Source organism: Dicentrarchus labrax, unplaced genomic scaffold (assembly GCF_905237075.1).
Source record: "Dicentrarchus labrax unplaced genomic scaffold, dlabrax2021, whole genome shotgun sequence".
In the NCBI taxonomy this organism is placed as follows: Eukaryota; Metazoa; Chordata; class Actinopteri; family Moronidae; genus Dicentrarchus; species Dicentrarchus labrax.
The window spans coordinates 6,814,129-6,837,152 of record NW_026136711.1 but is presented as its reverse complement, the minus strand read 5'-3'; the positions used below and the strand labels follow the sequence as shown (position 1 = coordinate 6,837,152).

Genomic DNA, 23,024 nt, shown 5'->3' with positions numbered 1-23,024 from the left:
CCTCCTACAGCTTTAAGTGATGGAGGTTAGTCTGAATGATGAGGCTGAAAGAATACATACAATGTTTAATGTATTTAAAGTGCATATTCAACCTTTGCACCCACATTTGTGTGAGGATGAAGATGTGTGTATTTGTTAGAAAACATGTGAGAGACTGATTGCAATTATAGATTGTATTTATGGTTATAGAGAGAACTTTCCTACAATTTTTGTACTACGTTCAATAATAGTTTCTAAGTCTTTGTGAAGTAAAGGATGATGGCCTGATGAAGCCTGGTGTACTCGAGAGGAGTTGTGTGAATCCATGCCAATAACTAACAACTTATTCCTTAACCCACATCCTCTTCTACTCCCACACTCACTTAACATGATTCTTTTGTTTTATCTGATGTTTTGTTGCCTTTTACACACTTGTCTAAGAGAAAAGCCTTTTACCTATATTTTTTACAGTTTTTAATATGTCCTGCTAACTAGCAAACAGGAGCAGCACTGGTGGAGATCATCTTCCCCGCTCGGACTGCTGTGACGTGTGCAAAACATACAAGCGACTCCCTCAAATGACACATCACAATGGTAGTTTTCAAAATACATTACCATCATGATTATTTTATTATCAAAAAGCATTACATCTCTTGCTTCTTAAACCTTTTGGAGGGGAACAATTGAAATAGTTACTACTATGATCTGTGTAAAAATAAATCCAAACCAACAGAATGATCTTTACAAAACAAAAAGAGAATGCAGCGTCTGGTTTTTGGAGGAACCCAGGAACAGACCCAATGATCAGCTTCCAACCATCTGACAGAGTTGGTCACTCGGACCCTAAAAACAAATATCATGCGATAAATTCAGTGTACTATATTTTCTCCATACAAGTCTATATCACATTTCTTTCTATACAAGTACACATAATCATACATATTGTCCTATTGTGTCTTTTAGGTTGTATTTCTTTCATTTTAAGGTGCTGGTTAATTTTGGGTCACAACTTTATTTTTTTCAATTTGTCAAACATTCATGTAACACGAGTACCCTTCTGTGTGTTTGCGGACTGAGGGGAGGAGGTGTGGTGGGTGTAGTGGCGGGTGGGGTCCAGTCTCATGACCGGGCCCTCGGTCCTCAAAGCTTTCCCACACGAACGCAGACGTTTTGTTTCCACATACGGTCCAAAATAAAAGTCTCAGAGGGAGGAGAGGGCGACTCCTGCTGCCGCCCAGCTGTCAGCTTAACGTCGGTTTGAGGTCCCACTGTGGCGGTCAGGAGAACTGTCTCTTTATTACAAGTCAGTTTGTGAGTTAAAAGGAAAAATAAAAATACAGCATTCTGTGGAAAGGGAAGCAGCTCTCACAGGAGAACATAGCAGCTTTTTTTTTTTTTAAACCTAGGTTTTATAAACAATCCAAATACTCCCTCAGAGATCCCTTCCCTGGTTTTCCCTCGGTGTCACACGGAATGCAAGGATTGGTCAGGGAAAAACAAACAAACATATATTTAAAGAAATCCTGCAGGATAAAAGCCAACATTTTATCTTAGAAATTACATTGGATTATTCACCTCTTATTTTGTTCCTGCATCCCACTCTAGAATATATAATAAGTATGAATTTGGAAAACTGGTTCCAACTGATATAATGACAAGATGAATGCAGCCAAATGTGGGGAACATAACTGGATTTCAAATTTATTGGAAAAAAACAAGAATGCAGCACCATGAATCATAAGACCTGTATGTCTCAAGTACAATATCAGAAGTCTACAGTGAAGTAGTCCTAATGTGAAATCAAAACAGTCCAGTGGGGATGAGAGAACAGAAGAGAACCCAAAACAACAGAACATTGGAACAGACGGAGGAAAAAAAAGGGCTGTTTTCATGTTTAGTGAGAGAACACGGAAACTGGTAATCACATGGAATGATCCTATCCAGGGAGGACCCCTCCTCCCCGCCTCTCTAATGCATCTTTAGAACGGATGATTAACATGTCGCCTTCACTTGCATCGTTTCCCCCTCTTTCCAAATCAAACACTTATTTACTGCAGCACAGACTCGGCCACTTGCCAAATCAAAGAAGTAACGACAAAAAAAAAAAAAAAAAAAAGAAAATAAAACTCTTGCTTTCAGTTACATATGCATCTCAGCATTTATCCAACCTGGGTACCATGACGACAGGTACAGCTTTTTATAACTTTGTACAGACATTTGTGTGGAAGTTTTTACTTTCCGACATTACAGAGCCTGTTTGCACAGTCCGGCACATGAGGAAACACTGGGGACAATTTCAAGTTACATGTGATTTCTTGGTTATTCTTTTCAGAATGTGTCATCCAAATTGGTTTTTCCACTGATTCCGTAATGATGTCCAAAGTCAATGATTAGCTTTGTGCAGAATGTGGTAATTTGTTTTGTTTTTCTGTAAATAAAGAAAGAAAAGACAGAAAATAAGAAAAGGAGAAATCCGTAAAGAAGTCCTTGCTCCTCTTAGGTCTGTACATTTCCCCTCCCCAAACTCCCTGAGCCCCATTTCACCGCAGGGGTTGAGGAGGTACGCAGCTTCATACACACTCACACGCACACACTCGCACATACGCACACACTTGAACAAGGTCCTAAAAGCTTCCTGACTGTGTCCTTACTCCGGGTCCCTGGAGCGGTGAGTGCTGGAACTGACTGAGGCTTGACCCTCGCTGTGGGTAGTGTGTCGGTCCAGAGGCCGACAACAACCTGGAGCCTGCCTGCAGCGCTGTCTGGCCCGGGCTACCCGACTTCAGGCTGCGAGATGCCTGCTGGCTCCCTCTGGAGGCCTGGGCACCCGAGTCTATTTTAGTCTGCCCGTGGGCCCTGGGTCCCGGGGCGGGAGTCCCCGGCAGGCCGCTGCTGTTCAAAAGGCTCGCTTTTAAGTGGCTGTTGCCGTAGCCGTGGCCACCGTCCACGTTACTGCTGCCACTCTGCTGGTGTAGAGAGCCCACTGGCAGCTTGGAGTCTGAGGAGGAGGAGGCGGGATTGGTGGTGTGACTGGGGTAGGAGGATGGAGGGTGGTCCTGGGACAGTCCTGGGTGAGAGGAGGAGAGGCGTGGGTAGAAGCTCTGGCCCGATGAGGGACTGTAGGAACCCCGGAATGGAGAGTTGGAGGTTTGCTGGATGAACGACGGGCTGTCGGTCTGCCGGTGACTTTCTGATGACTGAACACACACAAAATACACACACACACTCACTCTTCTGTGACAATTAAATATTTCCATGGTTACAAAATGCAAGTATCCATGCTATGGACAAAGCAAGATGGCATCTGCAGGTATTCACTTACAAAGTAAAAAAGATTTACCTTGTTAAAAAGATATATGAATATTAAAAATAGTGCTAAGTTAGGGTTTATGAACCTTATGGACTGGACATTATTATTTACCAGCAAGGTGGATATACAGAACTGTAGGAAAAAGCAGGATTTCTACTCATTATTAGCATTGAGATGAGGGACACATTCGATAAATTAGCACTAGCAAAGATGTGGGTCAGAAAATGATCATTACAAGGGAAGAGTACAGCATTATCTGTATCTGTTCCATCAACTGCATGTTCTATATCCATACAACAGGAAGTGTGTGGGACTAACCCGAAGTTGTTCATTTAAGCCTGAAATTGATATGGGTTGATCAGTTATATTTAGCAGAAAACTATATACAGAACAGCCTCAGAATTGAGCTAAAAGAGTGAGAGAACTATTTACAGAACAGAGTTAAAAAGAAGTTGCTATATATTTACAGGTACGGATATTGGCACATTTTACTCAATGACAGCCTACTCCTAAAAGGACATTAACCACACTCGCTCAACCCTCCTAATTACTTCCATATGATTTAAATGCAGCATTGTCATGGAATGATGGGTAATGCGTCAGATTCAAATAAAATGTTGCCAAAATGCACTAGATGTGATAAATGTGTGTCTTGACTACAAACAGCAACACAGAAACAGAGACTAAACATGGCAATGGTCATCAGGCAGCTTGTATACTAATGTCATTGTGACACACATTATCACACGTATCCGGACAATTTGTTTGCATCGAGTGTTGTAAATGGTTTGTGCAGGATACCTGATGTGAGTACACAGAGGGACTGTATCTTTGTGGACTCTTCATGGGAGAAGCCATGGCCGCTGCCTGCATCTCATATCGATCTGCATCTGCAGACACAGAAAGGAAGATTACTATAACACTGAAGAAAACAAGAACACATTTTTGTCATGAAAGAAATAAAAATTCATTAAAAATTCAAATTCTCTGATTTTAGCTTCTCAAATGTGAGTATTTTGTGGTCTCTTTAGTCCTCTATGACAGTTAACTGAATAGAGGACGTCAGCTTGGGCTTTGGGAAACACTGATCAACATTTTCTGACATTTTTTGGACCAATCAACTAATAAATTAATTGAGAAAATGACTTATGTAGTTACTTGTATCTAGTATCTAGTTTTTAGTCTATTCTTTGTTTTTGGTACAACATACTGTGAAACTTCTAATAATAGCCCAGGCGTTTATTTGCTTCAATCACTGAACTCACCCGGCCTTTATTAGAACGTGAACATGAGCAACACACACAACACGACAATATTCACAACTTGGATTCATTTGAATGAAACCCTTTGATTGGTCAACGCTTACAGACTAAAGGAACATAAATAATGGAGGAATGGACACAGAACTTGCTCCAGCGGGCAACCTGGTTGGTCGAGATAATTTCTAGAACAGAACCGCTTTTATTACAAGTTTTACGGTGGTTGTGGCTTTGTCAGTTCATTTCTCTGCAGGGACGTCTTCATACCAGATTCCTTCTCTGCTGAGCCATCACTTCTCTTGTAATTCCGCTCCATCTTGATGCTTCTTAGCACTCGCTCCAGAACCCCCTGACCTTCCCTTAGACGTTCAACAGTAGTTGGAACCATCCTTGGAAAAACACAATCCAAAGGTTATCAGACAGCTATTAAAACTTCCAGAATGTGCACGTCATATGTGACATGTACTGTGAGCCATTATTGTGGGCCTCTCACCACTGGTTGTTGCTGTCCTGGCGTCTGGACTGAACTGACGAGCCCTGGTGGTCTGGAGGACTGACCTCCTCTATCTGCGGGATGGAGGCGTGCGTTGAGGAAGAGAAGGAGCTGTGTGGGGAAGCCGGGGGATACATCTGCTGATGGGAATGGGGTTGATGGGAGTCCTGGCTGTAGTGAGAGCCAGGCCGGGTGGGGGTGCCACCCAGAGACGAGCTGCTCCCGACCTGCTCCGAGTCGCGACCGCTTCCCTGCTTCCTCTTACGGTACTCCAGCAATGACACCTGAAGCAGCAGAGGGAGGTGGGGGGGGGTTGGGCGCTATTAAATGACTGACACATGGTCTTGTGCTTATACTACTTCATGTCATTCACACTGATGCTGGGCCGCTGACTGAATCACATCATTCACCAAAACTGCACTGAGTGATGGGCAGACCGCATGCACCACACCAGAGAGGACTCACCTGGAAAACAGTATTTACTATTCAATGCGACAGAAAGAAAACACACCTTCATCACCATGGAAATTACCTTTGACATGAAAATGACACTGTATGCATCTCTGATTTGGTTCCATTCCATTAAGAGTTGAGAAAAGGCTCAAATACAGCATACTGCAGATCACTGTGTGTTCTCAATGCCCTGTTAGTAACATACAGCATCTAAAGCTTTTGACGAAAGAGCAGGCAACTTTAAATGCACCACGCAATGATGCAACCACACTGAAACAACAACTACACAAACACTCATATCAACGTCCACAGGAAGTTTGAGCGCGCACACACACACACACACACACACACACACACACACGCACAACATATACACACACACTTCCACTATTAACAATGAGAATGAGAGCACTCATCCCAGCTTAATATCGTCATGACACAGAAAAGGCTTGTGGGAACAAAGTGGGGGTTTATGAAAAAGGCAGGGGAGCGGGGTGATGACCACACAGTCAGATACTGACATGGATGGCTCTTGCCTGAATCTTTGTGATTATAATGGTATATATAGCTAGAGTTAGATATGGTGTCTTGTCACTAGAACCAGTGAGCGACAAATAAAAAGCCTCAGATATATATTTATATATACACGATTTAAACCCTTTAAGAGCTGGCCACCATACATGTCTTTCTTCTTTCAGGTCAGGTTTAATATGCTAGTGTAGTTTAGTATCAACAAGGTCTCTGATTGGTTCCGTCCCAGTTAAATGAAACAAAAACATAACTAAAAGGAAAAGTACAGTTAACAAAAACTTTTAGCTGTGGCCACCTATCTATTGGTTTTGATATATTTGTACAACCCAGGTTAATCAAACTTACTTACTTAATTATAACAAAACCTTTTTGTAAACAATAAAAAACAAACTGAAATAAGCAAACCCACTCTTGAAACTAACTGAAAATAAAAAAATGAATAACTAACAAACTAATAAATACTATAATAAAAATGTTGGTAGGAGGCAAAATAAATTCAAGTTGTAAAAAACAAAAGTCTTTGTTTAAAGTGTTCAACTTTTTTTCTGTTGCCTGGACAGGTCAACTGACCCAATTCTGCTGAACTTGAGTCATGACTCACTTCAAGCCAGTTTCTCTAGATCTGACCTTCATCTGTATTTCATACAGCATGTGATGCTATACAGAAAACACCTGACAATGGAGATTTCTTTGAGAAACGTATATCCCTTATTTTGACCGACGAACATTAATCTGAACCACTAAATCATTTCCACCTTCTTAGTGACTGGGAATCCTAATACTAGAAACTTCAGATACCTATTTGATATCACTATCAGATATATCACCATAACCCTATCTACAGGGCGTCTATGGAAGGGCAGGATGTGAGGTATTCTATATTCCCGTTTTCATGTTTATGTTTAGACATCTTTCTGAATATCTAACCTGACCTGTGTGATGTGCTGAGTTCTGGTAGCAACCACTGTTTTCCAGTGCAGTCACTTATTTCTAACGTCACATTAACAGGACTATGTGATGTTAGCTCAGTTTGCTCAAAATTACATTTGGGTTGATTGACTGATGAATTGTGTTACTATGGCTACGTTCAGACTGCAGGCCAAAGTCACCAACATCACATTTAACAAATAATGTCAACAGCCAAACAAAAATGTTATCTGACCAATAAATCCGAATTGAGGGCTAAAGCTTGCAGTGTGATTGTAGCCAATGAAAACTCCAGAGGATGTCCATTTGTTGCATGCTTAATGCGACCCAGAGCCCCAGAACTTTCATATAGTGCCTTGTGCATGTTTTTTTTTGCTTTAAATTTAGCCTTGCTTTTAACCGAGGTGGATTACGGTTTGGAAAGAGCCATGGATGAGATGGAGCAGAGACACATGGGCTTCATCTCAACGCAATCATGACAATTCATGAACCATCAGCCTCTTATGTTGAAGGCAATGGATGAACCTTTACAATGAATTTGACTGAAATGGCATAAGAACTTAAAACTCCTGCTCAAAACTATAGCGTCATAATTCAATGTGGGTTTGGAGGAGGAGGGGGGGGGGCGGAGCTGTCGGAGCATGGAGTGGGTGTTGTATGCAGATGCAAAGAAACAATATTTACATGCACACTTCTAAAGATGTAGTTGTAGGGAGAATATTCACCATATTTTGTACTGGCTTGTATTCACTTCTTACAGCTATAGCCTGGTAATCTGGCTTCCCTGTCAGCAGACTAATGGTATGCTGGTTGGCCCTCTGCCTTGGAAGAAAAGTGGAAGAGAGACTTGGCAAAAAGTGTCAAGGAGCAGCGAAGGGGAGGAAGGGGGCTGAGGGAGAGGAGGGGGGAGGGAAGGGGGGAGGAAGGGTCAAAGCTACAGAGTCGAAATCATTTCAGATATACACATAAAATGCTTAAATAGGTTTTTGTTTTTTTAAATGTCTGTTGCTATTGGATTTGACCACCTGACACAAGGGACCAATTGATATACTTAAGACAAAGTCAACAGGCAAACACAGAGCAAGGGGAAAAGCACATCATGAGGTTTGGCTTTTCAGTTGGCACATATCACACTCAAAGTCATTCGTGCTTGAAAAGAACAGATGAATGTCCTTAAGATTTACCTGAAAAACTAGCATCTTTACATTCTTATCATTATGATGTGGAGAACTTGCCTTCTTCTTTTGAGGTGGGTTGCTGGTGTGAGGAGGTGTGCCACTATCCGGGTAGCTTCCCCCATAATGAGGCTCACCATAGGGCGACATGGAGCCGGTACCCACGTCTCCCAGCAGCCCCTGGCCGCTTATGGAACTGTGGAAGGACTCTGCTGGAGAGAAGCCGCCTTCTGACTGGGAGAGGTGGCGGTCGGTGGCCACGGGGTTCCCCAGGTTTGCATTGAGGGGGGAGCAGGTGTATATGAGGTTGAACTCTGTCTTGAAGGCCTGCTCCCTGTTTTGGGGGGTTAGGTCTGAGGAAGGACAGGACGCTGGGTTTAGGGAACTGGTCCCAACAGATGATGGGCCCTGGGAATCGTGGCCTGAAGGGCCTCCAGGAAGGGAGAAGTCATCTGAGGTCACAGCCACAGGGCTCTCCAGGCTGGAGGGGAGCGACAGGTCTGGGAACTGAGGACGAGGGACGTCAAAGTCTGTCTGAAGACATGGCTGAAGGTGGGAAATAAACAGAGAGAAAGACAGAGGGAGAAGACAAAATGAATTAAACAAATCTAGGCAACGAGTGAGTAGTAGCATTAGCCATTAAGCTATTAAGAGTTAATGGCAGAGATGGGGATGTACCTCAGGAGAGATGGACTCCGGCCGGTGAACAGGAGACGCTTCCGGGGATGATATGTTCTAGAGAGAAAAGCAAAGGTTATTAGAAACTTCATAGTGTGTCCCAAATATTAAATATATTTGGACAGCCTGCCCGGGTACCTTAACAGCAGATCAAGTTTCATTGGTGAGTCAAAGTGTTTATTCCAAAACGAAGATTTAATGATGTCAAGCAATACGAAGGTTCATTTGCATACAAACAGTAGTTTATCCTCAATGATTAACTAAGTTCCCCAGATATAATATGGTAAAATTACACACACTAAATATACCCTAGGGAGAATTGAATGAGCTCACTTGGATCTCTTAGATTCACATTAACTTCATGCTAAAATTTACACATACTATACAATACTATCTGCCTATTGTGGAGGAAAAAGCCCTGCAGCCACTACTCAGCCAATTAATTACAAACCAACATTTATTTTATTGCAATTACTTCACTAATGTACTGAGCTGTCTGAGATGGATGCGCTCATATGGGAAACAAAAAGATGGCAGAACACCTGGGTGCAGTTTACCAAGTGAAATGGATATTATTGGATTTACTATGTGAACTCTGACAGACAAGTACCAGAAACTGTGTCCCTGCTATCCCTTACTTCAAATTGCAGCGGTGTGTTGCAGCGGCTGGCGGGCAGTGAGGGCATGGGTGAGTAGGCCAGGCCGTTGGGCAGCAGGGAGCCACAGGGGGTGTGGAGCAGCGGGTGGAGGGAGTCCTCTGGGAGCGGTGGTGTGATAGGTGACAGCGGGCGGAGCAGGTGGTCCGAGGGTGTTGGTGTCGTCCCTGCCAAATACTTTGAGCGGCGCTTCTTAAACGGTGCGTTGACTTCTGTGATTTTAAAAACATAAAATGTGGAAAACATAAAAGTGAGTTGAAAAAACAGGAAATACACATCTAGTATCAGGAAGGTATTGACACACATGACAGCAATTACATAAAGAACTCTTCAGTTAGTTGTACTTATAGTAACAGTACATCCCCGTTGCTTAGTTCTGATCTATAGTTCATTCTTCCTCTAGCTTTGGTGATTGAAGAATATGCAGCAGTAAATGAGTCATCCAGATGGAAGTGTTGATGTACGTACCGCTGGAAAGGGGATTAGGGGTGGATCTGCTACTGGTGCTTTGCTGGGACGAGGTGGACTCTGTGCCATCCTCCACACTGGCTGAACAGCTCTCGTCCTCCAACTGCTTTATCCATCTCTGTATCAAAACAACAGCAATGTCAGCGTAAAAAGCAAAAACAGACATTTGTTTAAATTTCAAGATCAGATAAAATAATAATTTAATTTAACTAAGTACCTCTGAAAGTCTTCAAAATCTTTATTAAAAAGTAAAAAAAGTTTGGACAATAGAATTTAGCATATTTTATAATACAATTTGTTCGTTGTTCTTATTATTATAATTTAAGGTACAATTGAAAAACTGAAAACTGAACAGAAAAATGTCTTTTGAATGGTGAAGTGCAAAATCTGAAGACTTTTAAAATGGGTCTCAAGAGGTGAAGCGGTGACAAAAATACACACATTCTTTACTCAATTAGAAGTACAGATACTTTGTGTAAAATAAAAAGACGGTAAAAGGTAAAAGCACTGATTCAACTTATTTACTCAAGTAAAAGTGAAAAAGTACAGGCACTGAAATGTACTCAGTATAAAAGTAAGTGGTTTATCTGAAGAAGATTTCTACCGGTTGTTTCTGTGCAAAGCTGAAACTTCAAATAGGATCACGTCTCCCTCTCTTGTCTGTTTCAACTTGTTACATCATTACATCTTTTTCATCATGTATGATATGCATCGATCTTGATGTTGGAAAGGTGTGCAAAAAAATAATAATTGATAATTCAATTAAGAAGTAGCTAGCCTGTTTTCAAACTGTAAGGAGAAGAAACTACAGATATTTGTGTAAAAATGTAGTGGGTAAAAGTAAAAAGTTCTCAGAAAAATACTCAAGTTACGAATATATAGATATACTTTATAGGCTTCTGACAGCAGTAACACTCAATGTGAATTCACTAAAGATATACCCATTTATATACGTTATATTTTACAAACATACACCCTATAATACTTTGCTGCATTTCTCACCTTCTTGTAGCAGCCATAAGTGCCATCCATTTGGAGTGGGCGGGGCCGGTGTCTCTCGGGGTTGAAGGGGGAGCCGAAGCGGACGTAGTGTCTGGGTGTGGTGCAGATGAGCGACGAATGGGAGAGGCCTGGCAGCATGTTGAGGGTGGTGGCCAGCACCGTGGGGTCAGTGGTTATCCGCAGCGGGCGCTCGACGGGTACCTCCTGGTGGACCTTCTCTCCTCCAGGGACCTTGTCATGCAACCACTCTGTCACCAGGTACTGACAGCAAAGTAAAACATTAATGATCAACTATACAAAATAATAAATATGATTAGGAAAAGTTAACTCCATCTTAAAACAGCCACATTTCTACAAATTTAATGTCCTCTAACCTTCTTGGTCTTGGGGTAGCGCAAGTTGCCTCTATTTATGCAGTTTAGACCCTGGACATCTCCATCTAGGAGATGACCCCCAAGACCACTCTCTCCGTGGCCATGTTCAGCGCCATATGGACCCTGTGAGCCCTCTTCGTCGAGAGCAGCACCCTGATCGGCTGAAGATGGCGTTGCTCCCATGGCAGCGGCTGCAGCAGCCGCTACCTGTTGGGCATGGGCTTGACGCTGTCGCCGGGCACGCTGGGATGAGCTTGACCGGTAGCGAGAGATCCGACTTTTGGGTCGAGGTTTGGTGGGTCGTGCAGGTTTAGGGGGGGCAACTGGGGCGGGCAGGTTGGGTAATGATGTCTTTTCTTCAATAGATGGTGCTTCCTGTAAGAGAATGTAGAAAAACAAGAGGTTAAATAAGACGCAACAACAAAAAACGATTGACGGATCAACTCGATTCCTCTCACTGACCATGACATAGGTGGTGCGTCGTGTGCTGACCCCAGTGTTTTGGGGTGTGGGGGTGTTCACTGTGGGGTTTCCTGCCCCGTCCTCAGTTTCCACACCCTCCTCTTTTACCTCTGTTCCTCCCACTCTCCTCCGCCTCCTTTCCAAACTGTTACATGTCTTCATGAACAGGCAGAGACCCAAGGGGGGGGAAGGGGGTTAGACAGGCAGTGTCATTTTGTCTTTTGAATTACTGATGTATTGCTCATCACACAGAACAAAAATATCTAGCTGTACTGGAAAATATTTTAAATGTCATACTTTTTTACTGGAGATGGTGACCCCGTTTTCATCCACCTCTCCCTCCTCTCCCTCTTCCACCTTCACCTCATCCAGCAGTCTCTCCTAACGGCACAGACAGGCAGCACATCAGGAGAACATCTCACCCAGCAGGCATTACAAGCAAAGCGCACACAGACACAGACAGACACAGACACAGACACAGACAGACAGACAGACAGACAGACAGACAGACACACACAGACACACACACACACACACACACACCTCTGTATCACTGGTCCCTTGCAGTTCTTTGGCCTCCTGGTGCTGGTCCAGGGTCTGGTTGCTATCACCACTGAGGCAGCCCTCCAGCGCTCTCCTCCGTGCTTTTCTTCGTCGAGTCTCGGCGCCAACCAGAGGGGAGGGAGGTGGCAGGGAGGGAGGACTCAGCAAGCTCTCCCTGGGGCTCAGGTTGTGCTTCTGCACCGGACAGTTCTGGTTGCCCTTATGGCAGGCACAGTCCACTTTGTAATTACTGATTGTTTGTTATGGGAGAGGAGAAGATCAGACTCGAGATGGAACACCAGACATTGTGCAGCAGCAATATGCAAAACAATTTTTAGGTCAAACAGAGGAGAACTAACATGATTGCCTTCATATCTACTGTGTGTTTCTAGACAGGAAGTGGACTATAAGCACTTATACTTGATGTGAATGTTGTATAGATGGTTGGATTTGACCCGTGTTGTTTTCTAGTGCTGGTTTAAGAGGGAGGTGGAAAGAGAGATATGGGTTGAGGAGCAGTACTGACCAGCTATTGAACTCGTAGTCGAATCCAATGGTGACCTCAGCGTCCTTTGTGATTTGACTGATGGCATAGATACACAGATGGATCATGCCCTCAGCAATCATATGCCGGACCTGGGAGAGCGAACACATGCAAAACGAAAAAAATATAAAGAAAGCAACCTGATAAAATGAAAACTTGCACAGACACAAGTGTTGAGCATTTCGATTTAAAAAAAAACAAAAACAAAAAAAAGCTTAACGGCTGACCTCAGCATTGGGTGTACAGGACCTCCTGATAAAGCGTGCGTCATTTCCAAAGGTCCTCGCATCAACACACATCTCTACATCATTAAACTTTGAGTAGAAGAGTACAAATGGGTAGGGTCTGGAAAAATGATGACAACGGTATCAAAAGCAGACACAACATATAACACAATATAACCAGCTGTCTGTGGACCAAAATACTGAAAGTAGTCCAATGGTACATGTACCACAATCTCTTACTTTTTGAAGAAGTGCCCGTTGACTTCAAACTGTTGTTTGAGCATGACCTTTCCCCGATATTCAATGATGAGTGTGTCTGGGTCCAGGTTCTTGGCTGCTCGGAGGATCTTCCTGTGTTTCTGAACCCGCGTTACCCTGCCCAACTGTAGCTGCAAGCAGCAAATAAATTGCTTATTGGCAAAAGCAGGAATTTATTATACATGTTGTATTATGGTATGGTTACACAGTTGTGACTAGTTAGTTAGGCAGAGCTAACTTGCTCTTATTTTCTTAGTCAGTCACTGTTACTGGCTAATTGCATTTGTTTCAATATTGAGTGTGTATCAGGACTCGGGCTGACCTGCATCTGTGAGCCCAGCACTGTGTTGTTACAGGCTAGCTCGGTGCGGTTGATGGTGTCCATGGCGTCGACGGAGGCGTGGATTTGTGTGGTGGAAGGAGGCGTTGTGGTGCCGCTCTCTGCCTTTGAGTCGGTGGTGGTGGCAGCGCGGTGAAGCTGGAGAAGTGTCTGGACATCTGCACTGTATTGGTTGGCCAGAGCCTCCTCATATTGGTCCGTCCACTGGCGGATCCTGCTCTCCCATCCTTCTGCTGTGTTCTCATCCAACACGCTGGCCTCTGTTGTTGAGTTCTAGGCAGAAGGAAAGACGGAGTAGGTTGTGACAAGAGTTTTTCTTTACAGAAAAGGAGAAGCACGAGGCTGAGAGAAATGAGTTGAAACTTAACATAAATGTCTTCAATCTTACCTTCATCCTCATGGACTTCCTAGAACCCTCTCTGAAAGCCTGAAAGAAGAAAAATAACCCACATCAATACAAAGACATGTTAAACAGCCACTGAGGTTCTATATTGGGTTTTGATCTTAGAGTTCATCTATTTCTTTAGTCTACCTTGACTTTCTTGCCCTTTGGTGTTCCACGGGCCTTCTCCGTGCTCTTCTTCCTCTTTTTGGATTTGCTCCTTTTGACCCGGTTGACAGTAAGTTTGATGCTGGTGGGCGTGTGCTGGGTGGCAGTGTAGGAGATGGTGGAGGGTGACACCTCTTCGTCGCCACTCTCTGTGGCACTGCTCTCTCCAGCTACAAAACAACAACAAACAAATCATCAGATATCATGGGGAAATTAACTGAGCACTTTACAAACTACTATAGGAACATTAATTTACCAAATACCAAATAAAGACAAAGACAATGTACCTGAGACATTTTCTGTTTTTCTGTGTTGACCTTCTGCTCCTTTCCTCCTGTCGAGTCCCCTGCAACCAAAAAGCAATAAAACACGTTAGTGCACGAGGTATAATGGGTCATGAGTCAAATGAAAAACATGAAGTCAAATCACTGATACAAAACATGACATTGTTAAAACAAAAAGAGAACAGACTAAAAGGCAGCGACTAAACAATTAATCAGATTTTTGAACACATTTTGTTTGAGGTTTGGAGACAAACACAGATATTTTTATTTGAATATGCAGCTGACAAATGGACAGAGAGTACTGAAATGAATACTCCACGTTGCATTTTGATCTATGACACTTGAGGGGTTTTACAACATGTCGAATGTGGTCACACTACCAGAGGCAGACTCTACAAAAATAAGTTTATCTAATAAAAAAAGTCCACTGAGAGCTCAGTGGGTAGAGCTGGTGACCCATGTACCGAGGCTGAGTTCTTGCTGCAGCGGCCCAGGGTTCGAATCCGACCTGCGGCCCTTTGCTGCGTGTCATCCCCTCTCTCTGTCCCCCTTTCCTGTCTGTCTTCAGCTGTCACTATCATAAAGGCAATACAAATATTTAAAAAAAAAAAAACAACTGCTCTTCCAAATGCCAGAACTTTGTTTTACAGCACTTCACGGTCCTTTCTCATAAACTTCCAGGACAGTTTGGAAGGTCTGGTCATTACAAATTGTCACCTGACACAGCAGATGGAAGATCCAACCTGGGCAGGTTTTCATCTCTCACCTGCAGTTGTCACATTTGATGAGCAGGCCATCCGGCGTCAGGCTGCAGTGACACCAGCTGGCCATAGCCCCATCCTCCTCTGAGGAGCTGTCGCTGTCGGCTGAGTTGTCCTCATTAGCTTCGTGATAGCGGGAGCTGCGTACCACGCCGTTGAGATCCATGCGGGGAATGATGGTTTGGGAGAGCGGGGAGGCGGGTGGGGTAGGGGGAGGGGGCGCGCCATAGTTGTGATCCTGACAACACACAACGGAAGACTGTTGCATCTTCAAACAACGGGTGTTCAGGCAAAAAAGGGAAACGGAAAATGGAGACGAATGAAAATGAGGGCAAAAAAACAGGTATGTGAAACAGTACAGCTGTTAATAACGAAGTAGTATGTGGTTACAGAAGACTAAAAGTAGGATAGACATTCATGTATTTGATCAAACTAGGAGCACCACCAATCCTTAGTTTTACTCTTACTGTTCTACTTTAATAGAACGAGGAATTTGAAAAGATTAGAAAACAAGAAAAGATTGGATAGTTCAAACTGAGTTATTTTAGCTTTTAAAATGTTTAATTGTAGAAAACTTATCTTTGATTAATAGAGGGCAATACTTATTTCATACAATAAGACATGCAATGATTAGAATTGATGATTAGAAAACGGTATGAACTCACAGCATACGGTAGTCCCCGATACCCATGACTCTGTGCGCTCCCACAGCTGTGGTTGTTGTAGTTTTTCTCATTCACGGCAGGGCTTGCTTCAACTGACTCAGGGCTGGAAAATAAACAAAAATGATTATTTTAGAGGAATAAAAATAAAACAGGAATTACATGTATAAAAAAAGAGTAGACACTTTCCACTATGCTTTTTCAGAGCTGTTGTGTAAACAACTGTTACAATAAAAGACATCAATCAGTCACTAGATGGCACCAAGACCCTAAAGTTGCTCTCCTGTCTGGGAGAACAGCAATTTAGGAAATGGAATGTGGGCCGCCATTATGTTATGCAACTCCTTTTGCCCTTTAACTGAGGTCTGGCCAGACAGTGAACAACCTTGCCTTTCCCCCCTGGTCCTCCATTTCTGGAGCAAACTTAAATGTCAAAAGAATCAAAATGACAAAAATTTTACATTTAAATTGCTAGATTTTGTATATCTCAGCAGAGACGGCGCATTTTCTCGTGTGTTAGAATCAATCCTTCTGACTGAGGTTTGGAGGAAACTAAAGGGGGCTGTGAACAGGGGTGGATGGGAGAGGGACCAACTGCATTCCACATAACCTCAGTCACGTAAGCAGGCTTACCTACAGAGAAGTGGCAACTGTTCTTACTTAGGCTGTCTGTGGACATTTCCTCAGACACTACTCTACACAACGAGGGCCTGATGTGGAGATAACGATATAAAGTCTACCTCCCTTACACAGACGGAGGGCTGGACGATACAGAATCAACAGTGATCACAATAATAAAAACAATTACAGAGATGATAATTAGGCTCCTGAGGGTGGGCTGTCCCTCCAGACACAAATGATTACAAGATAATTGAAACCTTTATCAGCATTCTAAACAACAATTTGCGCTTTCTTTCAATATTGAAGAATATATAGTTGCGCAGGCCAGTTACACACTGCACCCAGTGCGACTATTCAAACTATCACTTAATATAGTGATAGTTTCAAATTAAGTAACAACAGCCTTGCAAATTCTCTGGTTAATAAAAATAAAAGTGAGCATGTTCTGCTCACTGTGTTGACACTGTAATACAGTGAATTAACTGCAATCACTGACATTTCTGAATTTGAAGTGGCTTTAATAGGGAAGACAAAATGCCAGTAGTGGTATTTTTGTTCATCGTCCAGCCCTATACAGGAGTCTGTGTTACATTGCTTCATTTTTAGACGGTTTTGAGTTCATGTGCAACCAGCCTGACTGAAGCATCACATACTGTTATTTCCTTTATTTCTGTCTGGGAAAGTTTAGTCTTTGGTGGACTGCACTTCCCATCTCTTCGGGTCTCTCCAGCAGACTTTGTGGAGAAGACAGAAAACTGCTGACAGGATATTGGAAGGAAGCATATAATCACAACCCAAGGTGCTACAGTTGTAGAGAAATGTGAACAAAGGGGAAGAGTTCAGCAACGTTGCATGGACATAGTGTGTTGCTTTGGGCAAAAGATTGCAACTCTACTCTATTAAAGAGGTAATCATAGACTGAAACCTATCACAACAATATTTCTTATACATTTTCCAATGGGGAATAAATTAATCTATTTATTAGCTGGGAATCGCTGGGACCTCCAAAAAAACAAAAAAAAACCCTTGCAGATTACCGACACCAAACCTGTAACTGAACAGGAAAGGAAAATTCCTATCCAATTATTTTCATATTTTAGGCCACTGATTACTTTTGGCTATTGATTATGATGACTTTCTCTTCACCCGCCTTATTGCTTGATTGGTAAGATCTGGGGATGTGGCAACATCATCAGAACAGAGTTCATGGGAGCAAGTAACAGAAGTGATCAGACAATCACACAGGTTGTTAAACCCCCAGTTTACCATATTATCCATAGCGGTTAGATAGACATGAAAAATAGAGTGAACACAGCTGCAATGTTCATTAAAAAGCTCCATTGCATTTAAAAATTGGGAGCATGTACAACTATGTACACAGAGTAGGTCAAAGGTCGGTGCTGCTCAGTACAATGGGACATTTCTATTTCTAAGTTTAGAAAACAAGTCATTGTTTACCTTTGGTTTCCATTCCAGACAAGTCTTTTTTTTGTTTATTCAGATCTGCATTAGCAACTGCATTACAGGAGCTATTCAGGTGGTGTAAATGATCAGGTTAAACAGGAAGTTTATTTCCAACCTGTGACACTGCTTTATCTGAGCAATGTTCCACACATCCACAGATATCAGCAAGTAAGTTGGACAATAAAAGAACGAGAAACAACAGCAAAACCATAAACAAGACCCAGGTTGCAAACAAAGAGAATCTTTCTTTAGGAGGAGGGCACGACTATTTTAGTCCCATCCAGCTGGTAGTGACTACTTACTCTGATCCAGCAGCCATATCTGAGTAAGACGTTTCAGGTGTGGTGACTCCCAGCGTAATTACTATGCTCATGACGTCCAGCACAGCGACGCGTGGGAGAGGGGGAAGAGGGGGGAGGGAGGGGAGGGGGAGGGGAGGGACAGGATGGGATGGGGGGAGGAGGAAAGGTGAGAAGAGGAATCACAGGGTCCCAATTAGAGCAACAGACCACTCCAGAGGTGGGGCGCCGCCGAGCCGTAGCCCACGGCTCACGGTCATGGGGGACCTGAGAGAGAGGGGGCAACACACAGAGAGACCATCAGTTATACACACCTGAGTGCTGACAAACAAGGTTGCTACATGACTCAGCGTGTCATGTGATATGATGGAAAAAACCTGCACTTCCCTGGCCAGTGTCTTTAAGTGCATGAGTGATATATTTTGGATTGATGCCCCTGACAGTGAACATTGTGTGTATACATCATCTGTGTTTACATTCAACATATTACATATAGTAGATAGTTCATTAAATTCATTCTAAACAAAAGAAAATGTTTGTCAACCTAATAAAAAAGAATAAGAAAAAAGCTGGATGGAAGGAGCTATGGAGTGAGCCATCTTGCTTCCTTCTCATCTCTGTTAAGAGTTGCACCGATCGGGCACTCACCAGAAAATGGCATCGGGTAAAGAAAATATTTTTATCTGACGTGCAAGTGAGCATTTCAACGCAACAGTTTAGTTGGGTGGCATTAGAGGATGAGGGCAAAACTCCAGCTATGTATTTACTGTTGCAAGTTTGAAAGCAAGGCGTATAAAACGGGGTTTTATTTCAAAAGCTTCAAAGTTAAGTACTAAATAAAACAACTTCTATAGGGGCGAGTAAAAAAATAAAAATCACTTTGGGCAAGCAGATTTGCCTGATTGGGCAAGTGATAACATTAATGTTGAACCCTGCTTTGTGTGTGCAGTATTTGAAGATCTTTTATCAGAACACAACATAGACCACTTTCATGGCAGAGATTGTTACTTGTTGTCATAGCAGGAAAAGCACAGGTGTAATTAGAGCTTTGATTTTCCAAGCCCAATCAAAACCCAAGGTGTAATAAACAATGTACTAATAAACTATTCAAATGAGCCAGAATGCACAAAGCAGAGAGTGGAAATGAAACTAGATGGAATGCAGTTGTTAATAATGCTTTCAGTTACACCTGTGCTTCTAAGGAACACAGCAGTGTCATCTCCAAGCCAGTTCAACAATAGCAGGTCACCTTGGGGAAAGGAAAGGGCCTAATAGATAAATACTTTATTTATCCCTAGAGGAAAATTCACACTCACATTTGTTGCATATTATTGAAGTAATTCCACATACTATATTATTCTAGTAAATGACTATTAACAGCAAATGAAGGCCAGTCACATATAGACAGGGCCCCATTACTAAAGGTCACAACAGCTGTCTCAGTTGAACATTGACAGGGGGTTGTCATGTCCACGTAACCAATAACAAACCATCCTTACACGCCGAAGGAAGAACAAATTTTGCTGACTCATGTTGACAAAGAAGGCTTTTCTGTGCAAAGCAGCAGAGTGCTTTCATCTGCCTGCATCTGAAATGATAACTTGATACAGACATGATGCGATAGGCCTGTCTCTCACCCATAGAGAGGCTTCCAGCATGGAGGAGGAGAGGGGGGGGGGCTATTCAAAGAGCAGAAAAACAACTAGGGGCTTTACAGCTCTTCTGACACTGAGCCTCCCATTAGGGTGCACTGATAAAGGGAACCAGCAGGAGGCGCCTTCTTCCCAGACGCCTGGAGGGATGAGTCATCCAACAGGCCCGACCCTCTTGTCATGTGACTATGCTCTGCTGAAACACTGACCCACACTCCTCTGCTCTCTCTTCCTCTCTGTCCTCCCCGCCTTGCACACTGGCTGAGCCGCCCAGTCAGACGCAGAGCTGGAGACAGCAGCCACGGCTGCAGAGAGGAACAGGCCCTCCTGTGCTCCGTTCACACTCACTGAGGAGAGGATTTGGCTTATAGCAAGGTCATCCCCGGGGCAAGTACACGCAAACGTTACCTCACAAAACAATCAGATTCACTACAATACATGTCTAAAAAAGCAAACACCTCTCTTACGCAACACAAAATAACCCCTAACATTCAAACCTTGGCTGGTTTACTAATACCGAGCAACAGGATGCATGACATTTCTGTAGTGGTCCCCTGGCTACACAGACTGCTGCCCTCGCTCTCCAGCACCAAGGCAACCACAGCAAGGCTGGGGACTTCCAATAATGTCAAGGTCAGTTCAGCCATGCTCACTGTCAAATGGAGAATGTCAGCCCCATCCAGCTGGATACACACTGGTAGGTAGCAACAAGAAATGTCAGCTAGGAGAACATTCTGCTACAACTCAAATGGCCTGAACGAACACACACACACACACACACACACACACACACACACACACACACACACACACACACACACACACACACACACACACACACACACACGTATGTGTATACTGAGACAGATACTGAAGGGTAGATCCTGGTTATTCAAAACTCTTCCTCTTTAAGCATGACTCATTAAATAAATCAAGAAGAGAACAGTATGAAAGGGGGCATGAAGGGTTAACACAAATTTGTAACATACTAAGACAAACTTGGTGCCCCATCCAGAGCATTTTCAAAAACCACTGGCTGACTATTATCCCTCTGGATGATCGCTGCCTTACAAAAATAGCCACCTCGCTCCTACCTAATTCACAAAAGGGAGTCACTATTTGGGCCTCTTCCAAAAGAACCAGACGGTGAACCAGGGAGGTAAATTCCATACGAAGAAGGAAAGCCTTTCTTTACCTCCCTCCCTCCCTCCCTCATCCTCCTCCCCCACCACCTCCCTCCCTTCCTTCCTTGTTCGTTCCTCTGGCCATGAATACCGGGCTCAAATTACCAGCAGGCTCAACAAAGTCTTTTCACTTCCACTAGAACAGAGGCCATTTTGGAGACAAGTCCAAGGGGGAGGGACATACACACAAAATGAACAGCAAAGGAGACCCTCTCTCTCTCTCTTATCTCTCACATAACTCTCTCTCCCCTCTTTCCTTTAACTATAATTCTGACAATGTTAAGCACTGGCAGGCTTGCATGAATTGTACTGTCCTAAAATAAGCCTTTTGGTTATCCTTTAATATCTAATCTCTAGGGTATTATAGCGAGTACATTTCATATAGAAAGGGAGAAACAAATCAAGAACATATGCACAGTGGTTCAAAGGAAGGAACACACAACATGCCACACCTCGTCTGAACAGAGCTCAGCACAGAAAGTTTTCTAAGCATCAAATAACATTCTGAAAGAGCAAAAATAGACATGTCATGCACATGAAGATAAAGAGCTTATAGAAATGTTAACCTACCTCATGGACTCAATATTACACTGATTAACAACATTTAATCACAGTGGATTTAGGTATGTCAACATAAATACACATCTCTACATATTAATGTGATTTAGCAGCAACTAAAACACAAAACAACTGTTGCCAGGGTGCTTCACCTCGAGCAGCTTAGAGACAGAGTGCATAGAGAAGCTGCTGTTGAAGAAAACTCACATGACATCTGGGCTGTTCAATCACTCCCTACCTGTTACCTACTGCAGTATTTACTTTCCAAATTGCTATGTCCAATACAAGTGTACAAATTACCCACAATACGGTGCCCTAAAAAATATCCCACAATACAACAATAAGTGCAGTGCACATAACATGAACACTGCTTTTAGTATACATTCCACAATGCAATGGTTTGCCTCTGCTCCTGAGATGTGAAAATTACATTTATGTGACAGTCTGTGATGGAACTAAACGATGATAATGATTCATAACTGTGCAAAAACTCTATTTTAGTATGCTCCTCAGACTACCATACAGATCCATTAATAACAGCTAGGGCTGAAAGGATTCCTTAAGAAACAATCACATTTGTTTAATTCATATAACCATATGAAACGAGTGATTATTACTGTCGAACAACGTGCTTTGAAGAGAGAAAATAGTGAGGGGCCAAGACAAGAGAACCACAGAAAACAACAAAAAGTGTCCATGGTTTGAGATCATTTCAAAGTGAAACAAAATGAAAACTCTGTACAGTGTGTCTGTTGTCAAACCAACTAGCTGGCCACAATAGCATGATGTCAATGATACACTGTGAAAAGCCAGCTAGATAGCAGCTACAAGGCAATCAGTGTGTGAATGTAATCAGGGCGTTCCTGCAAAAGAGAGGGTTCCTCTAAGGGCCTGTCCTCACTAATACGCAGCCTCACCCAATACGATGTTGTTTAGAAAAAAATCTCCGTAAACACGGCGTCGTTTCCAGAAATATCTGCGTCCACACGGATTCCCTGACAACGACCCAAAATGCTGTAGTACATATGCCAGGCCTGTATGTGGCGCTGTAAAGCCGCCACAGCAATACACTAAAACCGGAAGAGAAGCCATGGAGTGCTGTTTACAAACAAGTAGTAGTAGTCTGCCATTGTTGTAGTTGTTGTTATGACGCGTCTAGCGGTGGCGGTTGAGGTTAAAGGCTAGAGAGGCGGGGCTAATCCGTTTTCGCCGTCACCGGATTTTCCCACTCTGGGACCCGTTTCCAAAAAATAGCGTTTTCACACCCCGAAAACGCCGTATTCGTCTGGACGTGAGGCCGATACGATAAAGTA

General features: G+C 43.1%; 1 protein-coding gene across 7 annotated transcripts in view; it reads right to left on the bottom strand.

Annotated features, from left to right (window-relative positions):
• Positions 1-553: 553 nt before the first annotated feature.
• The window catches only part of setd5 (SET domain containing 5), a 32,705-nt gene continuing 10,234 nt past the window's right edge, over positions 554-23,024 (bottom strand). The window contains exons 2-26 of one of the 7 annotated variants that reach the window (XM_051414899.1): positions 18,321-18,584; positions 17,208-17,312; positions 15,937-16,039; positions 15,277-15,539; positions 14,514-14,572; positions 14,209-14,396; positions 14,065-14,103; positions 13,659-13,949; positions 13,319-13,467; positions 13,082-13,199; positions 12,837-12,946; positions 12,311-12,560; positions 12,065-12,148; positions 11,768-11,923; positions 11,306-11,680; positions 10,932-11,192; positions 9,930-10,047; positions 9,444-9,673; positions 8,806-8,862; positions 8,188-8,673; positions 7,678-7,770; positions 5,042-5,325; positions 4,816-4,937; positions 4,091-4,179; positions 554-3,176 (exon numbers count right to left, since the gene is read on the bottom strand). In XM_051414899.1, the coding sequence (XP_051270859.1) occupies positions 2,604-3,176; positions 4,091-4,179; positions 4,816-4,937; positions 5,042-5,325; positions 7,678-7,770; positions 8,188-8,673; positions 8,806-8,862; positions 9,444-9,673; positions 9,930-10,047; positions 10,932-11,192; positions 11,306-11,680; positions 11,768-11,923; positions 12,065-12,148; positions 12,311-12,560; positions 12,837-12,946; positions 13,082-13,199; positions 13,319-13,467; positions 13,659-13,949; positions 14,065-14,103; positions 14,209-14,396; positions 14,514-14,572; positions 15,277-15,539 (4,395 nt within the window). In that variant the 5' untranslated portion in view covers positions 15,937-16,039; positions 17,208-17,312; positions 18,321-18,584 and the 3' untranslated portion in view covers positions 554-2,603. Of the gene's footprint in view, positions 3,177-4,090; positions 4,180-4,815; positions 4,938-5,041; positions 5,326-7,677; positions 7,771-8,187; positions 8,674-8,805; positions 8,863-9,443; positions 9,674-9,929; positions 10,048-10,931; positions 11,193-11,305; positions 11,681-11,767; positions 11,924-12,064; positions 12,149-12,310; positions 12,561-12,836; positions 12,947-13,081; positions 13,200-13,318; positions 13,468-13,658; positions 13,950-14,064; positions 14,104-14,208; positions 14,397-14,513; positions 14,573-15,276; positions 15,540-15,936; positions 16,040-17,207; positions 17,313-18,320; positions 18,585-23,024 lie in introns of those variants that run through there. The other 6 variants (XM_051414900.1, XM_051414896.1, XM_051414897.1 and 3 more) reach the window with 6 other exon arrangements.